Genomic DNA, 19,037 nt, shown 5'->3' on the forward strand with positions numbered 1-19,037 from the left:
GTGCTGCTGCCAAGCCAGTTATCCCCCATTCTGTATTTGTGCATTTGGTTTTTCCTTCCCTAAGTGTAGGACCTTACATTTGTCTCTCCTTAATTTCATTTTGTCATCTATAGCCCAGTTCTCAAGATCCTTCTGAATTTTAGCTCTATTCTCCAGAGTTTTGGCAACTCCCTATAGCTTTGTTTTCTGTAAATATAATCAGTATGCTCTTTATTCCTACATCCAGGTCATTAATAAAGATGTTAAAGAACTCTGCACCCAGAACTGATCCCTGTGGAGGGAGGTCTCAGGTGGGGTTCCAATCTGACATCATTCCATTAATAGTTACTCTTTGTTTGCTGCTGTTTAACCAATTATGTGTCCATTTAATTGTGGATGGCTTCTTGTCCTCTCAGACATTATGTAGACACAGGAAGGCACAATCATGCAGATTGCATTGATGACACCGGCATCCAAATGGTTTTGAAGGCAGCTCCAACAGGATTTCAGACTGCCTATTGCACTGAGTGTGTAGTCGAATCTTCTTTTGCCAGGTCCTCTGAAATCAGGGTATGGTTTTATAAGCCCTTGCAACAGGGTGTAAGCAGGGTCACCTAGAATAACAGTGCAGATAGTGACTCCATTTATAACTATGTCATTTGGTGGAAATAATGTCTTAGCTTGTCTATGAAGGTAAACTCCTGATCACTGGAACATGCTGGCATCACGCACCCTGCTAGTGCATCCAACATTAGTGTCCATGAATCAACCCCTGTGGTTGACTAGAGCCTGCATAATTATGCTGCAGTACCCTTTGTGGTTTATGTGCTCCTTGTGGAAGCCAAACTATATAGGCATTTGAGTCTCATCAAAGGCCCCAATGCAATTTGGAAAGCCCATTTTCTTAAAACCAGCTGTTTCAGGAACACTTGTAATGACCCCCCCTCTTCTCTGGGTACATCACAAAGCTCTGCCACAACAACCCCCACAATTGATTTGCCAGCTCCAAACTGGTTAGCCACAGATCTGTAGTACTCTGGGGTAGTCTGTTTCCAGATGACTACAACAACTTGCTTCTGGATCAGCCTGGCCTCTATCATGAGGCTGTCCTAGTGCTGGAATATTGGGACAAACTGATCACAAATGTCCTGGAATATTTGCTGCTTCACACAAAAGTGCTGGATCCACTATTGGTCATCCCAGGTCCATGTGACAATGTGATCCAACCAGATTGTGCTTGTGGCCCTGCTCTAGAAGCACGAGTTTACCTAGGGGGAATCTGTGGCTAAGGCAACAGGCATGAGCAGCATCAACTGGATTCAGCTGGTATGTCAGAACCACTCTCTGAGAAGTGCTTTTGTCAGTTTAAAAGCTGCTGGTAAAATGTCCACCTGTGTCTTACAGAGGCTCTGCCTGATTCCTGAAATAGGACTAACAGTGTGAGGTGGAGAAATTCTTCCTCCAGATCAGGATCTATGTTGATGGCGCTGGTTTCTGGGAGCATGCAGACACATAATGGGTCAGCTGGATGTGTTGGTGGGCTAAAATGACCCAAAACACTTCAGTCAACTCCCATGGGATGAACAGACAAGTTTTCCCACAGTGGTTGTGTGGGAGACTGGGGGGACAGTTAATTCCACTGGGAGACAAAAAAGGATTGTTTTCTTCTTGTTATGGATGGGGAGACTGACACTGGAGTGTTGTATGACTCACCCAGAATCTCTTGTAGGGGATGCTGCAGAATCAGGGATACAATCTGGACTCTCCAGATAGTTTGTATGGAGAATCAGGAGGTGGTGATGTTGTTTTATAATGGCTTTAAGTTACAACTCTCTTTGTCCCAGAAGCATTGAGAGCAGTCCTATGTTTCAGGCCTTAGCTCTATTTTTATCTGCTACTTTGTCTTTCTGGTAAAAGAGAGAGAGAATCCCAGAGCTCATAGGTTCCATTCCCTTGTCCTGGGGCAAAGTGGCATGCACTTGGGAGTATTCTCCCATTGGTAGGGAACTCCTTCTGTGAATTGGTATGCCAGAGACACAAGATTCTCTTGGGCCTTCAGCCCGTTGTCAGGATTCCTTCTGGATTGGGGGAAGAAGTTTATTCCCTATTATCCATCCTAGTTGCCTCAAGTGGCTTCAGAATCCCTGTCATCCAAACTCCAAGATCTTGTAGTGAAGAATATATTAGGGCCCACCTAATCACTCACAATTTTCTCCAGTGCCTAGTTCTTACTCAACTCCATCTCCCTGAACATTATGTCCTGAAAAATGAGTGAGGTAAATATAGAGATGGGCTTCACCCTCAAGCCTTCACTTAAAGAGATTAATCATAAGTCTGGATGACCTTTTCTAATCGATAGACATGAACCCTTCCATTGTCCCCTAGTACAAGTCTGAGAGTTTCTTTTAGTAAGGTTCAGTTTGAGTCTGAACTTCCCTTTCTGAGTTCTGGTTTCAGCTGTCTTGATCTTCAGAGGTCCAGTAGACTTTTGCTTCTGTCCTTTATTCCTCCAAGTTCAAAGACAGAGACCGGTTTTGAGATACATTACCCCTTAAATGAACTGACCTCCTGTGCTTCTGAGTCTGTAAAGACATGCATGAAAGTTTATCTTGCTTGTGTTGACTATGCAAGTAGCTCATTTCATTGCTAAAACCTCAGTTTAGCATGTTGCTGAACTAAGCTTTCTAATTTAACTCTTCATTCTTACAGGTTTCAGAGTGGTAGCCATGTTAGTCTGTATCAGCAAAAAGAATAAGGAGTACTTGTGGCACCTTAGAGACTAACACATTTATTTGGGCATAAGCTTTCATGGGCTAAAGCTGCATCAGATGCTGATGAAGTGGGCTTTAGCCCATGAAAGCTTATGCCCAAATAAATTTTAGTCTCTAAGGTGCCACAAGTATTCCTCATTCTTTTCATTCTTAGTCTTTCACATAACAAGATGGTATTTCAATTGCCTCAGTAATTTCTCCCTAAACAGTTTTGAACATCCCTGTTAAAGAGCCTGTGGGCCTGTTTGCCCAATACACAAATCCTTCCCATTTCCTTGTGAAGAAACTGCATTCTCTGGCTATAGAGAGAGCCACTGAATTTTACCTACTTGGTACAATTTTCAGAAACAAGTTTACAACTTTAAGAAGAAAATTCTCATCCCTTTCCATACTGGAACCTCCCTGAGACCCCCTCTCATTTAGCCAAAAACTGTTTTCTATACAATAATATGGAAAGAGCAGAGTGGTGGTGTGCTCCTGTCCCTGTTCATAATTGCCCAGAGGTATGCCCACAGGGGGAGCTGCTTTAGGAAGACAAGAACTGTTTGTCCATTTCCAAGACCCAAAGTAAGATGGCTGGCTACCGGGCCTGTATCAGTCATTCACTAAAGTAATGTATTAATCTGACTTGTGAACAATTGCTCAAGACTATACCTTTCTATCTCGGGGCTGAGGTCCCTACACTGGAAAACTCAAGGGTCACTCATAATTCCTGCATAACAATTTCATCACACTTTCTTAGATGAATATAGGTGACAAGGGCAGAGTTAAATCCTAAAGTTTTTCAAGTCACCTCTCATGAAAGCCTATCTCCTCTTATGAGGCTGCTTTCCATATCTACTGGTTGGGCCTACATTTATTGACAAGATGGGAGAAGAAGGGAATGAATGACAAGGGAAAATTACTCACTAGTAATTCAGTTTGTCATAATCCCTACTTTTCTCCCACACTGAATCCCTTCCTCCTCCCCTTGTGTTGTGGGGGATTCTCTTTGGGCTGGGAACTGATGCATTTAAAATTTACTGAAGGGCTGGGAATTGAGTGTATTCTTATAACTTTACCTCTGCTTTTCACTATTTGCCTTCCACTCATCCTCATAGAGGGTGCTATGTAGCTTGTCTGGAATTATCCACAGGATGGGAGATGAGGAAGGGGTCTGACAAAGTGAATTACCAGGTGAGTAATGTTTTTCTCTGTAATGGATGCATCCTAGAAATCTCTGCTTATTTTCCATTTTGGCTTTACTGTTCATATTTAGTTTGAAAGACTTATTCGCTGGAGTTTGTTGAGGAAGAGGAGTATACTTTCCTAGAAAGCTGTAGGAAAGACTTTAGCTATTCACCTTTCCAGTCAGGACATTCTGGGTAGAAAATACATCATCCTGTAGAGAACCATAGGCCAAAATTTTATAAACCAGGTGCTTAAAGAGTGGCTTCTACAGCCATACTTAAGAATCTAAGCATGGGACATGATTTTCAGAGGCAGTAGGTGTCCACAACTCCTATTGTCATAAATTTTGTAGTAACTTCCTCTTGGAATTCAGATAAAGCTCCATTTGGCAGATGCAGTTTTCCACAACACATGAAGTTACACCCATATCTATCTAATCTTTTGTTTCCAGACCTCTAATGCAATTCATTTTAGGCAATAAACAGAACAGAGGGCTGTCCAGTTAGTGATAGCAGCACTGTTTGTTTCACGCAAGGATTAGGAAGTATTTGCTGCATCTGGCAACTGTTTGCTTCCTATATGGCATAAGCAGTGCTTCAGTTACCATTCAATAAAGTACCGTAAGTGCTTATCTGAAAGAGCTAAGAATTAAAGGATGAAAAAGCATTAGCATTCAGTATTTTCTTGAGATCTTGAAATCTCTGCATTCACTTCTTGCTACATATGTTAGGAACACAAACTGACTAACTTGGTGATTGTAGGCTGTTTGAGTTCATTCAATAATAAATATGGACAGAGCATGGGATGATTTGCAGTGCTCCATCCTATCAATATATTAAAGTTAATCAGGATGCAAGCTGTTTAAAAAAGCTGTAAAACTAGCCTACCAGTAACCCTATTGTTAGAAACAGTTTACTCTCTTCACTTTCAAGCCCCTACACAGTGTTGCTCCTACCTGTAGCTATCTCATTATCTAATTAATCTTTTTTAGGGATTTTATAGTGCCAATCATAGCATCTAAATGCTTCCAGGTAAACGGAGCTGTATCGTGTCATAGAATCATAGAATATTAGGGTTGGAAGAGACCTCAGGAGGTCTAGTCCAATCCCCTGCTCAGAGCAGGACCAACACCAACTAAATCATCCCAGCGAGGGCTTTGTCAACTGGGCCTTAAAAACCTCTAAGGATGGAGATTCCACCACCTCCTTAGATAACCCATTCCAGTTCTTCACCACTCTCCTAGCGAAATAGTGTTTTGTAATATCCAACCTAGACCTCCCCCACTGCCACTTGAGACCATTGCTGTTTGTTCTGTCATCTGCCACCCCTGAGAACAGCCGAGCTCCACCCTCTTTGGAACCCCCCTTCAGGTAGTTGAAGGTTGCTATCAAATCCCCCCTCACTATTCTCTTCTGCAGACTAAATAATCCAAGTTCCCTCAGCCTCTCCTCATAAGTCATGTGCCCCAGCACCCTAATCATTTTCGTTGCCCTCCGCTGGACTGTCTCCAATTTGTCCACATCCCTTCTGTAGTGGGGGAACCAAAACTGGATGCAATACTCCAGGTGTGGCCTCACCAGTGCAGAATAGAGGGGAGTAACAACTTCCCTTGATCTGCTGGCAATGCTCTTAATAATACAGCCCAATATGCCTTTGGCCCTCTTGTCCCTAGTAGACTTCATGGAGTATTCTGTTCTTCTTCTTCTTCTTTCCCTGGTTACAGTAGGTTATGCTTGGGGTGATTGCTGGGTTGTGTTTGTGAGGTGGGGAAGGTTGGCTATCTAAATCATAGTGAAGGAGTACTTGTGGCACCTTAGTGAGCTGCAGCTCACGAAAGCTTATGCTCTGTCAAGGTTCCTCCCCCACTCTGAACTCTAGGGTACAGATGTGGGGACCTGCATGAAAAACCTCCTAAGCTTATCTTTACCAGCTTAGGTCAAAACTTCCCCAAGGTACAAAATATTCCACCCTTTGTCCTTGTATTGGCCGCTACCACCACCAAACTAATACTGACTGGTTACTGGGGAAGAGCTGTTTGGACACGTCTTTCCCCCCAAAATACTTCCCAAAACCTTGCACCCCACTTCCTGGACAAGGTTTGGTAAAAAGCCTCACCAATTTGCCTAGGTGACTACAGACCCAGACCCTTGGATCTTAAGAACAATGAACAATCTTCCCAACACTTGCACCCCCCCTTTCCTGGGAAATGTTGGATAAAAAGCCTCACCAATTTGCATAGGTGACCACAGACCCAAACCCTTGGATCTGAGAACAATGAAAAAGCATTCAGTTTCTTACAAGAAGACTTTTAATAAAAATAGAAGTAAATAGAAATAAAGAAATCCCCCCTGTAAGATCAGGATGGTAGATACTTTACAGGGTAATTAGATTCAAAAACATAGAGAACCCCTCTAGGCAAAACCTTAAGTTACAAAAAAGATACACAGACAGAAATAGTTATTCTATTCAGCACAGTTCTTTTCTCAGCCATTTAAAGAAATCATAATCTAACACACACCTAGCTAGATTACTTACTAAAAGTTCTAAGACTCCATTCCTGGTCTATCCCCGGCAAAGACAGAATATAGACAGACACACAGACCCTTTGTTTCTCTCCCTCCTCCCAGCTTTTGAAAGTATCTTGTCTCCTCATTGGTCATTTTGGTTAGGTGCCAGCGAGGTTACCTTTAGCTTCTTAACCCTTTACAGGTGAGAGGAGCTTTCCCCTGGCCAGGAGGGATTTCAAAGGGGTTTACCCTTCCCTTTATATTTATGACATGCTCACATAAATGTGTTAATCTCTAAGGTGCCACAAGTACTCCTTTTCTTTCTGCGGATACAGACTAACACGGCTGCTACTCTGAAACCTGAAATAAATCATAGTGGTTATAGTGGAAAAGCTTTATCGAACAGGGGAGTCTTGCAGCATGTCCTAAAGGTGGTCAGACTGTGTATTTAATCTAATCTCTGCTGAAAATTCTTTTTACAGCTGACTCTTCATCTAAGAATGCCTCCCTTCTTTCTCAAATCTATCTCACTTACTGACTTGTTAAAAAATAACTAACGTGGGTCACGCAATATGCAACAAATATTCACATAATCTTCCCTGTTCTAACCCTACTCTTTCCCATATATCTCCCTTGACTCATTACTTATTTTTTCTGGGTGTGATAATCTAGTTTCAGTTGTAAAGTTTTGGAATTAGTGACCTCGTGTTCTTACTTAGAAAATATCATGGATACATCTCTGGCATAGCATAAATAATATACCACTATGAAGTGTAAAAGTCTCTGGCTCTTTACAAGAAAGCCCCAACAATCTGGTAGTATTTCATTTAGTTAACTGGTGACTAAAAATACTAAAGTAGTATGTTCTGGTATCTAATTAATTGTATAACATATAAAGAAAAGGAGTACTAGTGGCACCTTAGAGACTAACCAATTTATTTGAGCATAAGCTTTCGTGAGCATGAAAGCTTATGCTCAAATAAATTGGTTAGTCTCTAAGGTGCCCCTAGTACTCCTTTTCTTTTTGCGAATACAGACTAACACGGCTGCTACTGTGAAACCTGTATAACATATGTTGTTTGTAGTGCTGTCAATCGCAGTTAACTCGAACGACTGACTCAAAACAAATTAATTCGATTAAAAAATCAATTGCAATGAATCGCTGTTTTAATTGCACTGATAATAAAATACCAATCTAAATTTATTAATATTTTTGGATGTTTTTCTACATTTTCAAATATATTAATTTCAATTATAACACAGAATACAAAGTGCACAATGCTCACTTTATTATTATTTTTATTACAAATATTTGCAGTGTAAAAAAGATAAAATAAATAGTAGTTTTCAATTCACCTCATACAAGAGCTGCAATGCAATCTCTTTTTCATGAAAGTTCAACTTACAAATGCAGAATTTTTTTTACATAACTGCACCCAAAAACAAACAATGTAAAACTTTAGAGCCCACAAGTCCACTCAGTTCTACACCTTGTTCAACCAATTGCTGAGACAAACAGGTTTGATGAAAGATAATGCTGCCTACTTCTTATGTACAGTCACCTGAAAGTGACAACAGGCCTTCAAATGGTGGTGTTGCAAGGTATTTAAGTGTCAGATATGCTAAACATTCATATGCCCCTTCATGCTTGGACTTGTAGGTTGCACTATCTTTTGTTCATCTTTTTTGCAGAGCAAATATTTGTAATAAAAATAATATAAAATGAGCACTGTACACTTTGTGTTCTTGGTGAGCTTATGAGTGAAAAGAAGGGAGAGTTGGGGTGGTGGTTGGCGAGGCAAGTGGAGTTAGGGAAAGGATTTTTTTAAGATGGGAGAGACTAAAGCATGTCTGTATTGTTAGGGGAAAGAGCCAAAGATTAAAGAGAAGAGTATGGGAGGAGATGAGAATGGGATGGGTTGGGGTCCCTGGTGCAAGTGGAGAGGCTAGAGGAGAAGAACAGACGAGAATCTTCTGCATCTGTGACTGGAGAGGAGGAGGAGGAGAATGTTGCGGGGGGAGAAGGGAGGAAACCCAAGTGTGGGAGAAGGTCACTTCACATATTGTCTATTTTTGTCATGAAAAAATTGGCAACATTTTGATTTCAATGAATTGGCATTTTCCAATGGGAAAACATTCCTTTGAAAAATTTCCAACCAGCTCTAGTTGTCATTGGGTTAAGGGGACACAGCTTCAAGTTATTATACTGAAATGTTCTCCTCTTCCTTTTATCCCTGTGCTGTACTTGGGTCCTATGAATTTCTGCACACTCATTGACCACTGCCTTCAATTCTCAGTCGCCATGACCACAGCAAATATAGCTGCCTCAGTTTCTGACCCTTTCCTTACCCCATTGCCCACACTAAACCCTGTCTTCTGAATGCATTCCTTCACCAACTTCTCATTTACCCTGGTCGAAGACTCCTACTTAGAAAGTAATCTCTTTAAATTGGATTGTATTTGATATTTCAGGTTAGTGTGAGTGGGAAGATGGTGAGGAGTTTATGAATCCCTGTTAGTTGTAGACCTATCGCTGAGGGTTTCTAAACACAGTATCCCATCAGAATAGGGGCATTTGCAGTAGCCAGTCAGAGTAAAGGGCTTGCATAAATCCACTCTATAGAGAAATAATTGTGCATGGATTATGCAGGAATTTAGCCTCTGGCTAGTTAATGGCCATCAGGTATTCAGAGAAAAGGGATTTGTTTTGAGAATGGAGTGAGGGGAGAATGAAAAAAGATAACTTGTTTGTGCAGACCACAGTCATACAGGATGTTTTCTTCAAAATCTCCCCAGTTTGAATATATTTGGGGCGCTGGGCTGTGTCGTCTTAAGCATGTGGACATAGTTCATCATAACTGTGAACGCTACCAAGAGTCAAATGCTATTACTTGCACACAGACATTTTTGTGTATGAAGAACTTGGTTGAATAGTCTAATAATCACATCTTTAATGTGTAAACATTTTTTATTTATTTTAGTTTCTGATAGAAGTCAAGAATTCACTCTTATCTTCTGTACCCTCTGATTGGGTTAAAGTTGGTAGGTATGTAAAAATGTCTTTAATTTTTGTTTTATTCCAGCACATAGACAGAACTATAGTATAATTCTTCTTTTATTATTAAAATGTAGGTAGTATATATTTTTCTTTTTGCCCAACCTTTAAACAGTTTTAAAAAGCAATTAAACAAAAAAACCCTTTAATTCATACATTATAGTAAAGTCTGTAAAATACTGGGAAGTTGAGTTCCTGGAAGAAATGTTTAGCAGGATAGATCCTTAACAACAATTATGCTTGACTTTGGGAGGGAAAAAAAAAACCTCAATAGAAATTTGTGTGCAAGTTATTTTTCTTAATCTGTTTGTATTACATAATATATATGCTATGCATGTGTGTGTCTATATACAGTATCCTATTCACATAATCATGGTGGGTTTTATATTTATTCAGAGCTATAACCGTAGCCATCTAAAGATATGACATTTGTGTATCTGAATGAAGTCATTGTCATTAAAATGTTATTTTACACTCATGTATACAAACCTTGCTTGTTTTGTTGATTGTTACATAAGAATTGCTTTAGCTATTTGGGGGCGAAGGAGGAGGGATTCTGGTAGATGAGATGACGATTGGCTGGATGATCTAATTGGCTTTTTTCTTCTCTGACTTCTGGTTTATTATTTAAATAGTGTGTTGAGCACCTTAAAAATGAAAAATGTAATATGTGATCACAATTGCACAGATAACTAGCAAGGTCACTTAACACTTCAATGCTCAAGGTAATCGAGAGAGGGATAATATTCTTTAATATTATCTAACCCAGTAATAGGCATAATAAAGCATGCTCCAGTTATGTGCTGTTAGGCTATTGGTTTACGGAAGAGCAACAATAAGAAAAGTATATACAGTAGTCCATAACTAATGTTTTGAACAATAAATTATTGTAACTGTAACTTGCGAGATAATGTGTGCTAATGTCAAAAAAGAAATTTTTTTTTTAAGTGTCCCAAATCAAACTAACATTCATGCAAGACACAGCCTGTGTTTACTAACTTTGCCTTAGGCTACCAATAAGTCTTCCTCAGTGAGGTCATCATTGTGAAATTATTTGATGTTTGTTATAAGTACAATCACTATTAGTCACAAAAAGTCACCCGTTTTTGCTTTTTTAAAGATGATAAACCTCTGTTGCTAAGCAGAATATTGTATGCCATGCTCTTTGGCCATTTATATTACGTTCTGAAATGTATTTCAAAAGCTTTCTGCACTGACTGCACCATAGTAACCAAGTACTTCATTTACTATAAAGATTATTGGAATCAACAGAGTTCAGCAGTACAATAATAGAACATGCATTTTTTTTACATCTATTTATTTTCAAGGCTCACAGAGAATAAGAAAACTAGTCTAATTTTCCATGTTGATGATGTAACTGATTGCTTAGTAACCTTGATTTCCTATTTGGCTTTTTTTCTCTCTTCTAGCACAAAAGCTGTCAGCCGTTTCCACTCTCCTTTTATTGTAGAAAATTACAGACATCTGAATCAGCTCCGGGAGCAGCTAGTCCTCGACTGCAACACTGAATGGCTAAATTTTTTAGAGTGAGTTTACAATGAAAAGTAGAATCTGATGGGTTTTTTGTTTTTGGTTTGTTTGGGTTTTTTGTTTTTGGTTTTGTTTTTTTTGCTAGCTATGAAAGCAAGAAAAGAAAATGTTTCTCAAAATGAAAAGAAGAAATTGCTGATTAGTTTCTCATAAGGCAGTCTACAAGAAATCTAAACTAAAATATGGTCCTAAATTTAAAGCTCTTAAAATAAAATTTTTATAAAACCTAAGACTAACAGGAATGTTTCCTCAGTATTTTAAATTCCAATGAAATCAGTTTTTGAACAAATCAAATACTGGGGAGCTATGTTGAAACCTAAATATTGCAGCACTAAGGACTTGAAAGGTGCAACTGATTACAAAAGAAAGTGAAACTGACTTTAGTGATTTTATTGTTCAAGTTCAAAGTAACTGAAAAAGAAAACAAAGGTCATTCATTGTAACAAGCAAATTGAATTTTTAATATTTTTTCACTTTAATAGTCATAAATGTGACATAGGTAAAGACATTTGTTTGTAATGTACGATTTTTAAGCTGAATGTCCTTTTAAAACATTATATTCAAATACTGCCTGAATTCTTCATTAAGTGTCTCATTATTGAAGAATTAAGGCATAATTCGCTGTAACATGTAATAATACTGATACTTTTCTGTGTTGAGGATGTTCAGAATATCCACAGTCAGTGTCTCAAATAATTGTTCAGATTCTGTGCAGGCATACATCTTGGATTTTAACCATTTTATTATCTGTAACTGTGCTTTCATTAGAAACATTATTTCAGTAATATTGCCCCCTCACTACTTGCATATGATAGAAGTTTTATATCTAGATAGAGTTTACCCAAATTGTTCTTTGTTTTCTCAAAAGTGGGCTTTGAATTTCGTAGCAGTTTAAAATAGGGCTGTCAAGCAATTAAAAAAAGTTAATTGCGTGATTAATTGCATTGTTAAACAATAATAGAATACTATAGCGGGGTGGTCACCCCACTTCGGCTCAGAAGTGGTTAAAAGCCAGCCCTTGGAGAGGGCTGGGGCCTAGAAAAAAGCCTAGTCTGATTGGGGAAACAGCCACAGATGGGGCCACACCCCAGTCAGGCCACAGCTGGCCCTATAAAAGGGCTGTGAGCCAGGAGCTCAGGCAGACTGTCTCTCTAGTGAAAAGGACCTGGCTGCCTGGGAGAAAAGGGTACCTGGAGTAGAGCAGGGCTGCGGAAAGGCCAGAGGAGCTGGGGAGCTCCAGCCTGGAAATCCTCCAGGCCTTGCTAAAGGCCAGGAAAGGTACTGGGGCTACAGAGGTGTAGGCTGGGAATAGGCAAAGGCTGATGAGTGGTTTACAGACTGCAGTCTGCCCCAGTGAGCGGGGCTAGATGGTGACTGGCAGTAGCCACTGAGGCAACTTGGGGATAGAGGGTTGGGGGTTCCCTGAGTGGGGAGACCCAGATTGTCGGCTACTGCTGGGGGGTAGAACCCTGATGTAGAGGGGCACTGGGGTTCGGGAGGGACACGGGGGGGCCAGTGGCAGGCAAGACACTGGCCTGCAGAGAGTGCTCTGGGCTAGAAGAGCTAATTCCCAAGACAACCAGCAGGAGACGTCGCACCGGTGAGTCATCACCTCGCTACAAATACCACTTAAATATTTTTGGATGTTTTCTACATTTTCAAATATTTTGATTTCAATTACAACATAGAATACAAAGTGTACAGTGCTCACTTCATATTTATTTTTGATTACAAGTATTTGCACTGTAAAAAAAACAAAAGAAATAGTATTTTTCAGTTCACCTAATACAAATACTGTAGTGCAATCTCTTTATTATGAAAGTTGAACTTACAAATGTAGAATTATGTACAAACAAAACTGCTTTCAAAAATAAAACAATTTACAATTTTAGAGCCTGCATGTCCACTCAGTCCTACTTCTTGTTCAACCAATCGCTAAGAGAAACAAGTTTGTTTCCATTTGCAGGATGTAATACTGCCCACCTCTTATTTACAATATCACCTGAAAGTAAGAACAGGCCTTCTTATTGTATTGTTGTAGCCGGTGTCACCAGATATTTATGTGCCAGATGTACTAAAGATTCATAAGCTTCAACCACCATTCCAGGGGACATGCTTCCATGCTGATAACGAGTTATACTCTATAACAGTCCACAGCAGTGCAGACTGACGCATGTTCATTTTAATTATCTGAGTCAGATGTCACCAGCAGAAGATTGATTTTCTTTTTTGGTGATTTGGGTTCTATAGTTTCCGCATCAGAGTGTTGCTCTTTTAAGACTTCTGAAAGCATGCTCCACACCTCGTCCCTCTCAGATATTGGAAGGCACTTCAGGTTCTTAAACCTTGGGTCAAGTGTTGTAGCTATCTTTCTAAATCTCACATTGGTACCTTTGTGTTTTGTCAAATCAGCAGTGAAAGTGTTCTTAAAATGTACATGTGCTGGGTCATCATCCAAGACTGCTATAATATGAAATATGTGGCAGACTGTGGGTAAAACAGAGCAGGAGACATATAATTCTCCCCCCAAGGAGTTCAGTAACACATTTAATTAATGCATTTTTTTTTTTTTTTAACAAGCATCATCAGCATGGAAGCATGTCTTCTGGAATGGTGGCCAAAGCGTGAAGGGGCACACAAATGTTTAGCATATCTGGCAAGTAAATACCTTGCAATGCTGGCTACAAAAGTGCCTTGCAAATGCCTGTTCTCACTTTCTGGTGATGTAAATAAGAAGAGGGCAGCATTATCTTCTGTAAACATGAACAAACTTGTTTGTCTTAGTGATTGGCTGAACAAGAAGTAGGACTGAGTGGACTTGCAGGCTCTGAAGTTTTACATTGTTTTGTTTGAGTGCAGTTATGTAACAAATTACATTTGTAAGTTGCATTTTCACGGCAAAGAGATTGCACTACAGTACTTATATGAGGTGAATTGAAAAATACTATTTATCATTTTTACAGTGCAAATATTTGAATAAAAAACTTCAATTTCAATTATAACAGAATACAATGTATATGAAAATATAAAAAAAATCTGAAATATTTAATAAATTTCAATTGGTATTCTATTGTTTAACAGTGCAATTAAAACTGCGATTAATCGTGATTAACTTTTTAATCACGATTAATTTTTTGAGTAAATCGTGTGAGTTAACTGCGATTAATTAACAACCCTAGTTTAAAAGTGATTTTTCCAACTTTTTTGCTTAAACCTCTTTGGACAGTGATTGGATTCACATCCTTTTTGCCATAAGCCTCTTAACTTTGGTTCTCATCTGTGGAGTTTAGGTATTTTCTTTTATGAGCCATTTTTAATTTTTTGAGTTCTTCCCCTTCAAATTGTCTTCCACTTCGGTGAATTTCCCACATTTGCTGCTAGAGCAGTATAGAGATGGGGAAAATGAGAGTTACTTTGTCGGAGACAATCTTTCATTTTTTGAGTTTTTTCTTCCCTCAGCATGTTTTGTTTCCCTTATGTTTCCAATTTTACAAGTAGAACTGTAGATACCTTTAAATCTTAGAATCATAGAATATCAGGGTTGGAAGGGACCCCAGAAGGTCATCTAGTCCAACCCCCTGCTCGAAGCAGGACCAATTCCCAGTTAAATCATCCCAGCCAGGGCTTTGTCAAGCCTGACCTTAAAAACCTCTAAGGAAGGAGATTCTACCACCTCCCTAGGTAACGCATTCCAGTGTTTCACCACCCTCTTAGTGAAAAAGTTTTTCCTAATATCCAATCTAAACCTCCCCCACTGCAACTTGAGACCATTACTCCTTGTTCTGTCATCTGCTACCATTGAGAACAGTCTAGAGCCATCCTCTTTGGAACCCCCTTTCAGGTAGTTGAAAGCAGCTATCAAATCCCCCCTCATTCTTCTCTTCTGCAGGCTAAACAATCCCAGCTCCCTCAGCCTCTCCTCATAACTCATGTGTTCCAGACCCCTAATCATTTTTGTTGCCCTTCGCTGGACTCTCTCCAATTTATCCACATCCTTCTTGAAGTGTGGGGCCCAAAACTGGACACAGTACTCCAGATGAGGCCTCACCAATGTCGAATAGAGGGGAACGATCACGTCCCTCGATCTGCTCGCTATGCCCCTACTTATACATCCCAAAATGCCCTTGGCCTTCTTGGCAACAAGGGCACACTGCTGACTCATATCCAGCTTCTCGTCCACTGTCATCCCTAGGTCCTTTTCCGCAGAACTGCACTTATCCTTATTGAACCTCATCAGATTTCTTTTGGCCCAATCCTCCAATTTGTCTAGGTCCTTCTGTATCCTATCCCTCCCCTCCAGCGTATCTTCCGACTATAAATTAATTAACTGGAAAGGAAAGAAATGTATTGAGGCTAAGGGAGTGAGTCTACTGAAAACTTTGTCTTTGGCCTCTGTTAACTTCATACATGTATTGAAGGAACTGTACTCAGAAAGGGAAATGAAATTATGAACTTTCTATGGTGAAGAGCCTTGTTTTCTAAGAGACCTTGGAGAGCTCCTGTGTCAGAGCACTTTTTTGATTTTTTCCTTACAATAACTTACAGTTGAAGTGAGTGACTGAGTTCAGTCAGCCACTGTGATAAACAGGAACATTTTTGTGGAGTCCCTTAGGCAGCAGGGATCAGCTGCAGACCCTTTATATACAAGTTAATTAATTTCAGTTTGCCTTCCTTTTAATGGGCAGAAATAATGCAGGGTTACACTATGAATATAAAGTTCATCATGATTAAGATTGAGTTCCACATTAGAAGTTTGACAAACTGCTGGGAGATTTGATTTTAGTCTAATTTTAATACCATAAGAGCCCTGTGAGAGCCAAGCAAAGGCTATATTTTGACAATACATGTCAAAATACGGATTCATATGAAGTTATTTATTTATTTTTGTTCATTATTTTCTCCCTTCTCTACATATATATAGTCATTTTAGTGAATATTATCACTCTGTGTTGAAGGCGGTTGGGCATCTAGCAACTATTGACTGCATTTTCTCATTGGCCAAGGTTGCTAAACAAGGAGACTATTGCAGGTAATCAGTTTTAAACTGTTTATTGATTTAAAAGGCAGAATATTAAAATAAGCTTTGATCTGGTGTACTTAGCACAGTAAAATGTACTGTTAAATATGTTGATAGTACTGTAAGTTTCAGCATTGTTTTACAAACATAGACTAAGGCATGGTCTCAACCCTGATGAGTTTACCATGTAAATTATATAATGCAAAGACAACAACAAGTTTTTAGAAAGATTTGCATTTTGTCAACAACAATTTACTCATACGTACATAGTTCCATTGTCTTCAAATGAAGTGTTCAGTGTGTCAAATTAAACTTGTATAAATCTGTGTAGGATTGGGGCCAAAGCTTTATGCTTCCATGGAGTAGGTCCTGAAATGTCTACAGTGCTGATCAGTTTTCAGTCTGTTTCAATTTAGTAGACCTCAGCTGACATACCAAATAACACCTTTGCTAAAACTCCCAATATTGGCTTAAAGCAATGTTCCCTCAAATTTTTTATATCCATGTGCAGAATGAATTTTGTTGGTGCACCAATAGGGAGGTGATATTTTGTGGCGGGGGTGGGGCCGAGGGGTTTGGATTGTGGGAGGGGGTTTAGGGCTGGGATGCAGGCTCTGGGGTGGGGCCATGGATGAGGGGTTTGGAGTGCAGGGGGCTCAGGGCTGTGGCAGAGGGTTGGGGTGTGGGGTGAGGGCTCCAGTTGGCGGTGCGGGTTCTGGGGTGGGGCTGGGAATGAGAAATTTGGGGGGCAGGATGCCCTGCGGCTAGGGCCAGAGGATTCCTCCCAGCCCTCTCCCCGCCAGCAGCAGCCCCAGGGATTCCTCCCAGCTCTCTCCCTGTCTGCAGCAGCCCTGGGGCTGGGGCGAGAGGATTCCTTCCAGCCCTCTCTCTGCCAGCAGCAGCTCCACGGCTGGAGCCAGAGGACTCCCCCCAGCCTTCTCCCCGCTGGCAGGAGCTTTGGGGCCAGGGAGGAGGCCAACGGCAGCCCTGGCCTGCACGCCCCAACTTTCTCCCCTCCCTGCCAGGCCCCTGTTACTGCACGCTTGCAAGGCTCTTTATAGCCTGCTGCAGTGCTGTGTGCCTCAGAGGGAACTTAGGTATAAAGCTGAGTAAATATGAAGAGAGAGAATTTTGTTCACTTGTTCTTATAAGACCGTTTTATTATGTTTAGAATACAAAAAATTTTGATCTTTGTCTTTTTAGTACTAACATTTCTATAAAAACTAATATTTGCAGATGATGATTTCCACAGACTATATGAGAGCTTTGTGTTTCAACCTGTTAGTCCTAATATTTATCAGCCCACAAATTTTCCCTTCTGTTGATGGCTTGTGGTTTGTATACCCACATAAAACTTTACTTCTGCATAGGAAAGGCATTTGAGAAAATACAAAGCTTCGTGGAAACAACTAAGAGTAAAACAAAAATATTTTTAGCTAAATAATTTTCTGTTACGTGATTTGTCTTGATTTCCAAAATATTCTAAACATATTCTATACATTTACTAGTTTACTACTATACTAATTAAATTAGGTATACACTGGAAATCATTGCAATAGAGTACTTTTCCAAGTCTTACTGAAGGAATAAATAATGTTATTGGGAGATATTGTAACAGTTGGATATATTAAACAATTAAAATATATTTTACTTAATATTATTTAACTGCAATAAAATTATAGGTAAATGGTTAAACTGTGAGCTGGCTTCACCTGCAAGCTATTAGAAAATTGCATTAGAACAAAGTAGAGCCCTTTGGAAGTATATTTAAATGTGTGTTGTGTAGGTGAAGTCAGTTTTCTCTCTCTCTCTCTCTCTCTCTCTCTCTCTCTCTCTCTCTCTCTCTCTCTCTCTAATGTTGATCACTTTTGGACCTTTGAGAACTTTGCTTATCTTTGTCTACAGAGAATTGGTATCTTACTCCTGCATACTCAGATGAGAAAACAAACTAAAATCTGATTAATTCATTATGGGAACTTTAAATAATTCATCAAATATTAAACTGGCAGGGAGCAGGCCTATCAGTTAAGCTTCAGAAGGAATTACTACAATTCTCTAATGTGTTAACCCACAGGGAAGATGTCAATAATTAATTTTTGAGGGCTACTGAAAGAAAGTTTGGAATTTGTACCTTCACATTAGCTCACTTTAGCATTTCTGTGTTCGAATATTTTGGATATAATGTCTCTCTTGTGTTTCTATATTAATTTTCACAGACTGTAAATTTGCAGAATTTTAAGAAATTGGTTGTTGGTATAAGGATACTTTATTGCATTCCACTGTAAATTATTTAATTTTAAAAAACTTCAATGATTTCAATGAATGATTAGAAAAGTACAGTGAATTATTTTTTTCTAAAATTGTGTGTCATAATAGCACAACCAATTACAATTTGTTAGGCAGATTTACTTTTTTAAATTTAAAAATTTTACAATAATTTGAAAGTACATTATCAAACTATGAATCAGCATTTATGAATAATCCCTGTGAAAATATCTGACATAATAGAGAAGCCCATTCGCTGCTCTCTGAACTCTTTTTGATAGTTGAAATGCTGCTACAGCTTTTTTTGGGTTGTTAATATTTTGTTAGATGTGTATGAATGTCCTTTGTCTTATGACTACAGAGGTGTTAACTGCCCACTTCACCTCGAGTGGTATTTTACAATATGTTAACTCCTTATGCTGAACAATCTGTTCTACCTTGTATTTAGCTGTGACGCCCTGAGGGCAAGTCTACACTACAAAATTAAATCAATTTAAGTTAGATTGCGTTACAGCCACCACAGTAATTAAATCGTCTCTTCGTGTCTAGACTACGCTCCTTCTGTTGGTGCGGATCTTTACCAGGAGTGCTTGCACTGACTTAAGTTGGGCATTGTGGGGCACTGACAGCCAGAGCCTCGCTGCCCTGCCTGTCAGCCCCAGGGCAGCAGGGCTGCAGCTGTTAGCACTGAGCGGCAACAGGTGATGTAAGCAAGCCACTGT

At 39.6% G+C, this 19,037-nt stretch overlaps 1 protein-coding gene across 7 annotated transcripts in view; it reads left to right on the plus strand.

Annotated features, from left to right (window-relative positions):
* The window catches only part of MSH3 (mutS homolog 3), a 190,369-nt gene that overhangs the window by 103,554 nt on the left and 67,778 nt on the right, over positions 1–19,037 (plus strand). For 6 of the 7 annotated variants that reach the window (XM_073344375.2, XM_073344373.2, XM_073344377.2 and 3 more), the window contains 3 exons: positions 9,409–9,473; positions 10,913–11,029; positions 15,955–16,062. In XM_073344375.2, coding sequence (XP_073200476.1) covers positions 9,409–9,473; positions 10,913–11,029; positions 15,955–16,062 — 290 coding nt within the window. The remainder of the gene's footprint in view (positions 1–9,408; positions 9,474–10,912; positions 11,030–15,954; positions 16,063–19,037) is intronic. The other variant, XM_078852790.1, reaches the window with a different exon arrangement.

The sequence above is a fragment of the Lepidochelys kempii genome, chromosome 5, assembly GCF_965140285.1.
Source record: "Lepidochelys kempii isolate rLepKem1 chromosome 5, rLepKem1.hap1, whole genome shotgun sequence".
Taxonomy (NCBI): Eukaryota; Metazoa; Chordata; order Testudines; family Cheloniidae; genus Lepidochelys; species Lepidochelys kempii.